The sequence below is a fragment of the Crocodylus siamensis genome, chromosome 1 (assembly GCF_052110815.1).
Source record: "Crocodylus siamensis isolate JL-2025a chromosome 1, ASM5211081v1, whole genome shotgun sequence".
In the NCBI taxonomy this organism is placed as follows: domain Eukaryota; kingdom Metazoa; phylum Chordata; order Crocodylia; family Crocodylidae; genus Crocodylus; species Crocodylus siamensis.
Genome location: NC_143395.1, coordinates 412,227,134 through 412,239,434, shown reverse-complemented (window position 1 = coordinate 412,239,434; position 12,301 = coordinate 412,227,134). Strand labels below are relative to the sequence as shown.

The window sequence follows — 12,301 nt, the reverse complement described above, 5'->3', positions numbered from 1 at the left end:
TGGGAGGGGGGAAAAGTCGGGTTCCTGTCCCTATTGCCATGAATATTTAAATATTTTATTTTAGAGAACATAAAACTGGAGGTGGCCTGCTCAGTTTCCTGGGGCTCACAGAATAGACATTAACAAAACCACTCAAACAAGAAGCCAGTTCTTGAGATACGATATTCAAGCTCTGGAAGGAAGACCTCATCCGCGCCGTAGTTTTAAATGTACTGGCTCATTAGCCAGGTGGATTAGAGCTAATCATCTGTGTTAACCATTAAACAAAGCCGAATCAAACCCCAGTTTAAACACAAAATATTCTTTTATTTGTCACCGAAGGCTACACACGGTCACTTCTGTTTTTGATTTTTCTAGAAGGTATCTACATCTGCCTTATTTACAGCTTCGGAGTATTTACACAGTCAAGAATACAGTGTTAGAAACACAAAGTGTTGAGAAAAAAAAATTTCTCAGAAAATTAGTTCCAGACTTCAGGAAAATTATTACACATGGTAATGACAAGAGTCTCCAGTGTTGCTCTGTAGACGCAGCCTTGACAGAGTCCTCCTCATTGACTGGAGCTGCCTTCGGAAATCTTCCCGCAAAACAAGCAGATTGGTTTGCTTTACTAGAAAATGTGATTCTTTGTTACTTCAATAACATCAGTGAAACTGTCCTACGGTTTAACCTAGTCTTTGCCAGAACAGTTTTGAGCTCTGAAAAAAAATATCGTATTTCTTTATAGTTGGTGTTCACTTGGATTTTTCTGGGCTCCTTTGACTGCACAGAATTGACCTCTGGGATGGAGGCTGTTAAGTCACGTTTTCTCAGTTGCACAAAGTTTCATAGTAATTAAAGAAAAAGAGATGAGCATTTCCCCCCCCTCCCTCTTGACTTTCAGACTTTGTTCACTTCAAATAACACAGCGTGATATATCATTGCAGGAAGTCTGGACTGCCCCCATATAGCAGGACCTGATCCAGTCTTCCCTGGGTCAAGGTACATTTGAGGCCGTTCTGAACCGATGGCTCTGTTTGCTTCCAGCAGCGCATCTATGCAGATCGCTTTGCAGTCACTTCATTGAAGCGTACCTCCGCTGTAGAAGTTCGTTGACTTTATTTCTTTTAAACTCAGTAAACTCTTTATTGTAACTTTGGAAACTAATAAAGCTAAATATTTACTGTGGGCTATAATAGAAAAGAAATGGCAACCAATCTTTTGTAGTCGTAACACGGACAGCAATAGCAGGGATAAAAATAAACAGGCCAAGTCACTAACTCACAACATTTCTGCCAGGTTTGCTGTGCTAAGTACAGTAGGTGAATTCTGTGTTTCAGTAGAAGGGCCAAAGCTTTTTCCCCACCCCCATCAAAGATCCTGCTACTATGCATGCCATCCTCAGTGTAATTAATGGGTACTTCCCAGGCTCAGCAGTGCTGAGAGACAGCCCTTTGCAGTCGGACAAGACGCTAAAACAAATAACACTTAACAAGGCAAGCAATCCTTAGCTCCATTATTACTATTAAATCCAGTTATTTTACCTCCCTATTTAAGGAGTGCCTGCATGGCTAAGGGAGATCCATGGCCCTGGTTTCAATTATGCCTCGATTGAATCAAAACAGACGGCTGTGCTGTAAATATGGGGGGCGAGGTGGGTGGGTGGGTGGGGGGGCTGCAATAAATTGTGAACAGGAATTCTAAAATATCATGTTAAGAGCCTTGTCTTTGCATAATGGATTGTGCTGCCATCTATCATGGTGACACTTACAAGTCACAGCTGAAAAAGTACTTTATTAGATTTTTTTTTTTTAACAATTTTGATTTATTCTTGTTACAGTGTCTGTGTAATAGACTGAGCCGAATCTTACCCTGGTCCTGGAGCTCAATAAAGCAACTCCAGATATATTACAGAAATCCCTCACTGTTCCCAAGCTCCAGCCAAATGGCGTCTCGGGGACTGCTCCCAATCATCTCTCTTTTAAACCCAAATCAAGCACCAGGTCTCTTAACGGCCTTCATCTAATCTGTTCTCGCCTGGTATTTTTTTTTAGATTTGTTGGCCCATTTTCACTGTGCCTCTGATCAATAGCAGGGATGACAAAGATATGATGCATTGTATGATTCCCTCCGGTCACTGGGGCTTAATGATTTTTCCAAGCTCTAGGTACAGAACATTTCTGTCCAAAAAAAAAAAAAAGGAAAAAAAAGCTTGGAAGAAACAAACATTTTAGGACTTCTCGTTGTGCTAAATTAGTTCAGCAGGGGCTGGAATTGCTGCACAAACGTGCTGCCTTCAGAATAAATGAGAATAAGCGAGAAGCCAAGTGTGTTAGGGACAAAACATTTATGACGAGCCCTGGCCACGGCGGGTAAACAAGGCGGTGGGGCCGGGGAATCTATGGGAATCCTTCCCTGAGCCTGAGCTCCCTTCAGGTAGGGTTGAATGGTCCATTGTCTGGATTATTAATGGACCAGTCAAATTTATTTGTGCTGGGCTCCAGGGCTCTGACTCTGGTCCAGGTCACTGCCTGCTCTGCTTTTGCTTCCAGATAAACTCATTTCATCACCAGTAATTATTACTTATGGTGGGGCAGGGGGAGGGGGAGTTGAGCCTGCAGGATCTCTATGAATAGAGGCCAGGTCAGAAGGGGAATTCTGTGGGACATAGTGCTGCGTTGGAGGTCGGCTAGGAGACCTTAGGACACCTTGGCTAAAGGTCAACCACAGCAGATCAAAAGTGATCACTTTTAGCTAGAATCCCTTGGTTCAAGCTGCTGGAGGTCCCCTGCAGAGCCTGGCAGGACTCCTTTTGGGGCTGTAAGGAGCATTGGCAGTGCCAAAAGCTGAAGTCAGCTCCATACGACGGCATGGGCTGGCAGGCTAATGGGTGTTCGAAGCCAGGATGCTAGAGGGGGTGACCAGTCATCAGGACTGCACCTGCCACCCCTGGGCCAAAAGGCACAAGCATCTACTGCCCATGATGAAAAAGCAGCTGCTTGCCTCCACAGACCTTGCAGCATATACATCAGTCTGTCTGCTCCAGGGAGTAGCGTCAAAACTGCCACTAGCCCATCATATTGCCATGCCCCGACAATAAGATGAAACCCACCCCCTACACCCTCAGCTGCTTCTTCATGCCTTTGTGTCTAGCTGCAGACCCACATCATCAGCTGTCTCATTAGGACAGTATAGGTTTGGCCCAGCTAGAATGAGAGCGATGTCCCTTGGTTTTAAAGGGCTTTTTAAGCGTGTAGAGTAGGACCAGTGATTCAGAACAACCCTTGTATTTCTGGCGTGCTACACAGAGCTTCTGCCACAGGCCTCCCTGGATTTCAGTGGGAAGCCAGGCACCTCTACACCCTGCTTGCACATGCAGAGTTAAAGCCAACTTGTGTGGCTCTGGCCACCTCCTGCCTACAGGCATGATGAGTGCAGTGGGTAGGTGAGACTCAGGAATAGCTGGAAGCTGATTCCAGGGCATTAACTTGTCTAATAATCTTGACAGACTGTAGAAAGATATGCAAGTGGCCTCACAGTCCAGCAGGGTTTGCAATGAGGTATTTTATAGAGTCATAGAAAATGGGGGCTGGAAGGGACCTCAGGAGGTCACATCTAGTCCAACCCCCTGCTCAAAGCAGGACCAGCCCCAACTAGATCATGCCAGCCATGACTTTGTCTATCTGGGTCTTAAAAAAAAAAATCTCACATGAATGTCCCTCCTCCTCCATGTCAGTGTAGCCCACTGACCCTCATAACACTTCCATTCTCCTTGTAACAAGCCGATGGGACTAGATCCTGGTGCATCCCCTCTCTTCTCATTCATCTACGCACACAGAGAAATGTAAACAGGACCAAAGGAGCTACCTGTTTTGCAGTACGCTGTCCTTGAATTTGGGCCATGCCTCATTTCCCCTGGCTTTGGCTGTGTGCACTGCTGCCTATCTTCCTCCATGCGGTAGCAAAAGTGCTCAGACACAATGGCCTGCCATTTTAAGACCTCCACCCAGCTTCTGGCTATTCCCTTGCAAAGGCTGCTTCCCAGTAGCCAGTTCTCCCACTCTGCAAGGGGAGTTTAACTAATAACACTGGGTTACACCTTCTCACAGACACACCTTCCTTCCAGGAAGGTAGGAGGGCTCAGGAAAGGCCATGACTGTGGAGGAGGATTAGTGACAGGGTGAACCGTGCAAGCATCTGGGTTTGAATCACAGACAAATAAAGATGGAGGGTCCCTCAGGAGGTCTCTCCCTCTCTGGGTAATCTGCTGGCCCTCAGTTACAAAGTTCATCCTAATATCTCCAACCTTAATGCCTACTGTTGCAGTTGAACCCCTCTTGGTGTCATTCGCCCCCATAAACACAGGGAATAGTGGAGTGCCATCCTCTTTGTCACATCCCTCGGGCTCAGTGAAAGTCAGCACCTGGCACTTATGGTGGGTTTGGGTTTGAAGCACTGGGTTGGAAATTTTAGGGAGCCAAGTCTCTTGGGAGATGTCCAGCAGCCTCCTGGGCAATGCCAGGTTAGGACTGAGATTGCCACCATTTTCTCTACTCATTGGTCCAGCTCCCTCAAGCTTGCATTGCTGGTGTAGGCCTGAGCAGAAAAAAAGACGCCTTTTTTTGGAGTAAGGCAGGACCGATGGGGCTGGGCTGTAGTGGGAGCAGTGGGTGAGGGAGCGATCTCAGCGGCTTGTAGGACTCCACGTGCCAAAGGAGAGCTCGGAAAACTCTCCCTTGTTGGGCTCAGACAAGCCAGAGTCTGTCTCTGTTTTGAGCCTGGGAGCAAAGGAACTGAAACATTTCATGACCTGCATAAAGGCTACGAGCAAGGGTGAAAGTCCAAGAAGTCACAGGGAGAATGTGAGACATCGGTCTGTTCTGGAGCACCTTTACCCAGAGGTCTGGACGTTGTGATGCTTCATTTTCTCTTAGCACAGAGATGTCCCACATCCCCACACAACTCTGATAGAAAGGTTCAGATCAGTCTCCTCGTTCACTCGAATCACAAGGCCTCTTGCAGAAATCAGAGCGAGGGGGTCACGTGAATACAAATTACATTAGCATGCCGAGCAATTTTGTCAGCAGTTTCTTATTAAACTGCTTGGTCTCCTCTGCAGTGGGCCTTTCTGTTATGACCCCTTCTTGTCACAACTAGCACTCACCTGGGCCATTCCTTTAATTCAAACGCCTTTGTATCCCAGAGGGATGACAGGGACTAGGAACAGTTAGACGATGGGGTCTGATATTCTCCTTCTTATCCTACCAGTTGCATGCTGTTGCTGCTTATTAAACATTTTAAAATGCCCACTGCCAAAATCCCAGAGAGACCGTTATCTATTTGCCATAGTCATGATCGAATGACTTACCAGAGTGTCGCCTAATTTCCAGGCCAATTAAAAACAACCCCCAAAAGCAGGAATGACAGAGTTTGACTTTTCAATGGTCTGTCACTTGGATACAAAATTCAAATTAGTTTCCTAAATATTAACTTCCTTTATCAGACACAGGACAGCAGGCTGCTGACCATGTAACCTGGTGTCCTGAAATACTATACATTTAATGAGGTTAACAAATGTACAACTTCGGTGTATTCAATCCACCTCTTAACAGCCCTGTGCAAGACAGAGAGGTTTGCTTTTTTTGTTTTTTGTAGTAAAGCAGGAACATCTTTCTTGGCCTTTACTGGATTTTAGCTAAAAACAGGATTTGCGCACGCACCAAAAAATAAAATAAAATAAAATGAAAAAAATCTACTCTCATAATGAAAAAAGACTGATTTTTTTTTGTTTTTTATTCCAGTTCAGGAAGGAAGAGAATCATCTTGCAAGTTAATATAATCAGCTCCTTTGCCTCTATAATCTACTTCTGCACAGCAGGAGCCCAAAAATACTTTGTCCCAAGTGAAACGTGAAAACTACTGGTCAGTTCTCTTTTGAGGCACACGATTCAGACAGTCGCGTGAAGAAGTTCGGACTCAGCGTCATCTTCCGCTTCGGCCCCCGTCCTTGTTCCTTGGGCGAGAGGCTTCTCTCTCCCTGTCCCAAATCGGCAACGGTTAGGATGAAACGAGTTAGCACAGACACCCATTTCTCACTTCACATCGAGTAACCTACGGACGTACGTTGACGACTCCCCACTTCAAATTCCTCACAAGGTTGCGGGGTGGGGTGGGGGGGGAAGGACAAAAGACAGCAAATTTCACTGTGATCACGCAACGGCAAAACATACCTTCTGTTCATTGCAAAAAAACCGCGTGAAGGCCAAATTTGAAAGAAAAGAAAAGGAAAGAAAAAGGTATGTTGCATGAGTTACAGTGCAACCGTATTATCATCTCTCGCTCTCTCTTTTCCTCCCCCTGCCTTGCTTGTTTTTAGAAAAAGGTTCGAGTACAACACAGTCATGTAAGTGGCCACAAAAGAGTAGCTGTCTTTGGCAAGAAGTCAGCGTCTGGACCCTCTATGTCACCTTCTGCCCATTTCGCTCTGTCTCATAAAATGGATGTTGTTGGCGCTGTCTGACAGTTCTGGGTACTGCTCCACTGAGATCACAAAGTAGCCATCGTAGGCCTGTACCCGACCTGTGTTAAGCACCTGCTGCTTCTCCCCTTCTGTCCACGAGCGAATGCCCTCCTCCCCATCCCGCAGTCTCTGCTGCTCCCTGGCCCAGGCCTGGGTGACAGCGCGCTGCCTGGCCAGCTCCAGGACGCGGGCCTTCTCTTCATCCAAGGTGGTCCCATAGCGGGTGTTTAGACACAGCGCACCGTACTGGAGCTGGATGTCTGTGTAGCGTCTAGTCCTTCCACTAAGCACTGTGTTGATTTGGGACACCGTCACATTCACGCCGTTCTCCAGGGTTCGCCGCCCGCCACTGAGGCCCAGGATGGACAGGTCACTTTCCGATGGCCCTTGCTTTATGAAATAGTGCGTGTCCACTCCGTCTATGGTGAAGTGCAAGTTCTCCAGGTAGTGGGCATTGTTCAGGATGGCTGCGATTCTCCGCCCGTCCTCGTTGGCCATGCTGATGATGTCGGTGGCCACCCGCCCATCCTTCATGGCAAACTTCACTCCCTTCCCGAAGATAGACCCTCCCGAGGCAAACCTGTTGTTCTCCTTGACTTGTCGGCACCCAGCAATGCTGGAGCTGTAGATTTGTTCGAAGCGTTCCAGCGTGACGAAGGCCTTCAGCTGTTTCTGCACTTCGCACTGCACCCCCAAGATTGACTGGGCAAGGAGAAAGTGAGAAAAAAAACATGTTAGGAGAAGCTGTGCAGTGAACAAAGTATCCGGGAGAACAAGCGAATAACATGGTACAATCTCATGCGAAATGCCAGACGGGGTCTGCTCACCCATTCTTCTTTCTAGCTTTTACAATTAATTTGTTATTCTTAACCCAATGATTGACATTCACATGTTTGAAGGGTGCTCTTCCTAATAGCCATTGTTTCAAGGAGCTGAACTGATTTAATGTCGCTTCCTTCAACAGAGTGGAAAGCTGGACTGGATGGGAACCAGCGTGGAGGGGAATTATGGGCAATGTTGAGTTCTAGCTCGTACTTGACCACTCGTTTGCTCTTTAAGCTCATGAAAAGTTGATTGTTTGATTCAGCGGTGCTCAACTTACAGCCTGAGGCCTGGATCTGGTATGCGAAGCCCATGTGAACGGCCCGTACCTTGCCTGAGCTCCCTGAGCTCACTGGCATATCAGTGTGGGCTCTGGCCAGAGTCACTGCTTTCATGAGGCCCTGAAGCCTGATGGGGTGAATGCCAAAAGAGGCCCCCCGGGCTCTGGAGCTCAGAGCGACAACTGATAAGCTCTGAGAGCTCATTGAGTGTCAGGGAATGCTTTTCTACGTGGCCCTCGGCCCCTTTCTGATGTTACAGCTTGGCCAGAAAAGGTTGAGCACCACTGATTTGGTGCATGTATCCTCCTCTGGACTCCAAAAGCACAGGGGGATTACAATTTGAGGGCCTGCAGGGAAGGTACTGTGCGAGATCAAACTATTTGATGTCTTTTTCTCGCAGCCCACCACCATGCTGCTCCCAGTTTCCCTGTGGGGTCAGATCACCAATGATCGGGGCTCCGTCACGTATTGAGACAAAACTGAATAGGGGCAGAAGACTTTGATCAATTAGTCAGTCACCACGCAAAGTAACGTTTGCTGTTAGTGTAAATGTACCAAGTGATTCAAAAGCTTTTTCATTACTGCAAAATGTCTTTGGCACCGTGCTCATCAGTTCCTGGGGGTACGGTCTTTTTTCAAGCCCCTGTCCATGAACAATCATTTACTCAAATTGCACCAAAGCAAGCGGATTCCATAACACAAGTCTCCTTTCCCTGCCAAGGACTTAGTTCAATAACGCAATGACAGCCAGCATTAAAAATTGAGCGCACACAGAAGTATGTGCTGTGCTCCTATTTTTTTTTTATAGGGCAGTTAATATTGGTGAAAGGGCCTGGATTACCAGCATGGAGGCAGAGGACCTACGATCTCCCGCTGTGCCTCAGCCCCTTCTGGGAACAGTGAAGAAAATGCACTGCACAGGTTTGAATGCTCAGCTGATGCTTGCAGACAGAGTGCTCATTAATGCTAATGTATGTGGCGGCTTTTGTGAACACCTGTCTACCAGGAAGAGAATAGAGATGCTCACCCACTGCAGACCAGATTTATCATTAGGGGTCTACCCACCTTGAGGAGGCAGCTGGCTGATTTCACGGGCAGATGACAGGGCTGACTGCCATTTTTGAGGGCTTAACATGGCCCCTCCCCACACTGGCCAGGCCTTTGATTGGCTGAGGGACCCTGGTGGCTCTGCCCCTTGATGATGATTGGCTGCAAGGGCTGTCACCATATGGCCCCACCCCTTGCCCTCCCTCGGTGGAGCCAGCATTTTATTTTCAGTCATTTTTATTTTTGTTATTGTTTTATTTTTTGAGGACATTGCCCGCTTTTGTGGGCAATGCTGGATTTTATGTTTTTCCATGAAATCTAAAAAAATCGCCATTTTTGGAGGTCCCTATTTTTAATATTAGAATAGTAGCAAGACTTTGAATTAACGACAGCATCTTCTGGTGGAAAATCTCCAATCATTTTACATGAATGCATGAACCCACTAACAGCCATAGCAATTTCTTCTTGATCCCAAAAGTGACAATCAGCCTGTCCCTGAGCAGGCAAAGCCCCTTTAGACAGAAACCTCTGGGTTTTAGTTCCAGGCACCTATAGCCAACACCTATTACTCCTGAGGAAGGTAAAATCCCCCTGGGCCCCAAGACCTGTAGCAACAGAAGGTGTGAGGAACAGTCCTTCCTGGCACCATGTAGTCACCAGCAAAGCCCCACGTTATATGTGAGAAAACTGGCATGGCAGACTGAATGACTCACTAGGGTTGTTGCTAAAGGTGAATTTATGCAGTGACTCACACCCTGAGCAAACCAGCTTAAAAGCAATGGGATGGGGCCGAGGAGCCCATTACTATATTTTCTTGTGCGCAAGCTCCCAAATAAGATGCGCACCTTGTTCTGGGAATGCAGAACGAGGTATAAAAGATTTTTCCTAATCATGGCTCAGCCCCTGCACAGCCCAAGCTGCTGCCAAGTCAGCAAGAACTTTGCAGGATTACAGCTTGAGCTGCAGAATTTCCACGGAAAGAGCGAGTGACACAGTGACGTCTGCTGCAAGCGTCACTCACTCTTTTCCTTGCAAAGGGTGGCCCAGGACAAAGCCAGCCCCTGGGAGTGGTAATAGCATCCCCATCCCTCTATTTCAGTCTGCACATCAGCTTCAAACATGTGCTCCAATCTTGGATGACTATTTTTTGGAGAAGAGGGCATGTGGTATGCGTGTAAATATGGTAATGCTGGATGTCAGGTCCTCCCAAAAACTCTCATCCGGGCTGGTGTTGCTCCCATGGATCTCCCATTTACTTTGCCATCCTAGATATCTTGCTAAAAGAGCAAAGCCTCCAACTTGGCAGATGCTTCAGCCAGATTCGTGAGAAACACATTTGGAGCTTGCTCCAAGTTGAATCTCCAGTAGGAGACTTTGCTACTGACACCAGCAGGTTGCCACAGTTTGTACAGAGACCAAAACCAAGAGACGACTTGGAGAAGCTCATCTTACTGCTGTGGTTTGGGAGAAGGGATTCTCTTAGAACAGGTGCCTCCTGGCTCTGGGAGGGCACCAGCAACCGATCGCTACCCCTGCCAACCACAGAGCTGGTGCTCCCCATTTCCTGGCTGGTGAGGGCCAATTTCAAGGGGGGCATGTGCCCCCCCGCTACGCATCGCCTATGACATGGGACAATCTAGCTTATCTCTTATGTTTTTAGATTGATCGCAAGCAGAGGAAGAACATAGAACAGGAAGTGGCCCCCTGGGCTATTCAGTCCAGCTCCTGCAGTCACAGGCAGCCATTCCTCTATCCATTCCCACAGGATCAGGGGAGGGATGAGGCAAAGGAAAGTCCACCACTGCTGATGGCAAAGCTGGGATTCCCTCAGGGTCCTGCACAATTTCCACATGAATCTGGGGAATACAAACCTGCATCTGCTCTGTTAACCCCCTAGCTGCAGGACACAAAGCCCACCCAGCTCAAGAAGCAGGCCTGAGCAGTTCAGCGCCAGCAGGATCGGGCACTCAGCTGATGTCGCCGGCTGAGCCGAATTGCCCGGTTCCATTTCTCCAGCTGGGTGGATCCTTGGCAGGCCCTGCTGGCGCTCAACCTGGCTCAACGAGGGGCCAGGCCATTCTGCTCCTGAAGGATCAGGCCCTCTGCTCCCTGCATTTCCTTATTATCAGCAGCTAAGTTTATGGGGGCAAGGTGCGTTTCATACAACAAACTGGGTGTTCTGACTCCTTGTCTTGTGCCCAGCTACCAGACAAAGCGTAATGCTATAGCAATCCTAGCTGAGGGACTGTTATGGAGCAACACCCAGAAACGTGGGTTGTCTCCCAGAGCCTCACAGCTTCAGTATTGCTCCTAGCAATTGTCACCCAGAGAAGCAAGAACAGAAACGAAAGTCCTCCACATGGTAGTGCAGTGTGTTATCCCTGTAGCCCCATAATAATTAAATGCTTCTCTGATAATCTTACAGGTGAGTCTGATAATATAGGCTGACTTTGAAAGCTGCTAAATTTTAAGATCTAATGACCCTGAGTATATTTCTGTAATAAACGACTGTATTTTTTAAAACATCTAATGGGTGGGTGGGTGGGGGGGGAACGACACCCAGCCTGTATGTTTTTCTCTGACAGTGAAAGTGGGAGATGCAAACAGATAATGTAGCGTTCAAAGAGACAGCATATCCATCTTTGAGACGTATCGTTTCCTTTTTCCTCTTGCAAACCATTTTAATGAACTAGCAAGGAAGAGCAACAGAGACTTACCAGAAGAGCTGAAGAGGGCATATAGCAAATATCTATAAAAATTCTGTAGCTTTTGGCAGCTATAAACCAGAGTTACATATAAAAGAGCAGAAGGAAGGGATTTAATGGTTGTTTTATTTCAATATATGTCACTGGATGCAAGAGACATATGTATTCTGGGTTGGTTTTCCCTGACTATCTTTTTAAATCAGATGTCCTTTCACTTTATCTTACCAAGTGAAGAAAAGAGAGTGACCTTCACCATTTGTTTGCTACTGTGCAAAGCTCAAGAGAATAGCACATCACAGCACTTTTGGAATAGCCTCTTGAATTTTGTTTGCATCTCTTGGGGACTCAAAATACCAGGGCTAGTTTCTTTCATTCACTGGTTTATGCAGTGCCTTACCCTGTGTGATGCCTAAAGCTTTTGTTTTCTGTCATATATCCAAAATGTAAGAAGTCTGAGCAGGTTTCCTGGTCTATCCTGGAGCGTGTATACTGTGTCACAGACAGAGATTTCTCTTGGATGGGCTTATCGCAGTCAGCAGGCCATTTCTAATGGGGTGATCTCCCGGGTAGGACTTCTGGAAACTCTGGCGTGACAAGTGATATTGCTGGCTATGATAGTGTTGTCTTTCTTGACATCCATAAAAGTGGCCATTTGGGAAAAGGAAGGAACTTTGTTAGAAGCCCACAGGAAAGAGCATTGCTTGGTTTTAATATGTAAAGTCATCCAGATGGGGAGGGGTGGGAGGTGGGGGGAGCAACAGAGTGCTTTATACTAAGACTGCAATTGCACTGGTCCTCACGGATGAGACTGGTCAAATAGCAGTAATAAAGAAAGATCAGTAATAATAGCAATGGTTTTCTATCACCTTCTAAACCCTCAACATTATTATCCACATTACCATATTCAACGGTGGTTAATCAATATTTAGGAAGCGGCCTAACTGCTT

At 46.9% G+C, this 12,301-nt stretch overlaps 1 protein-coding gene across 4 annotated transcripts in view; it reads right to left on the bottom strand.

Annotated features, from left to right (window-relative positions):
* Nucleotides 1–291: 291 nt before the first annotated feature.
* The window catches only part of TENM4 (teneurin transmembrane protein 4), a 757,738-nt gene continuing 745,728 nt past the window's right edge, over nt 292–12,301 (bottom strand). For all 4 annotated transcript variants that reach the window (XM_090030685.1, XM_090030687.1, XM_090030688.1 and 1 more), the window contains one exon: nt 292–7,201. In XM_090030685.1, the coding sequence (XP_089886811.1) occupies nt 6,443–7,201 (759 nt within the window). In that variant the 3' untranslated portion in view covers nt 292–6,442. The remainder of the gene's footprint in view (nt 7,202–12,301) is intronic.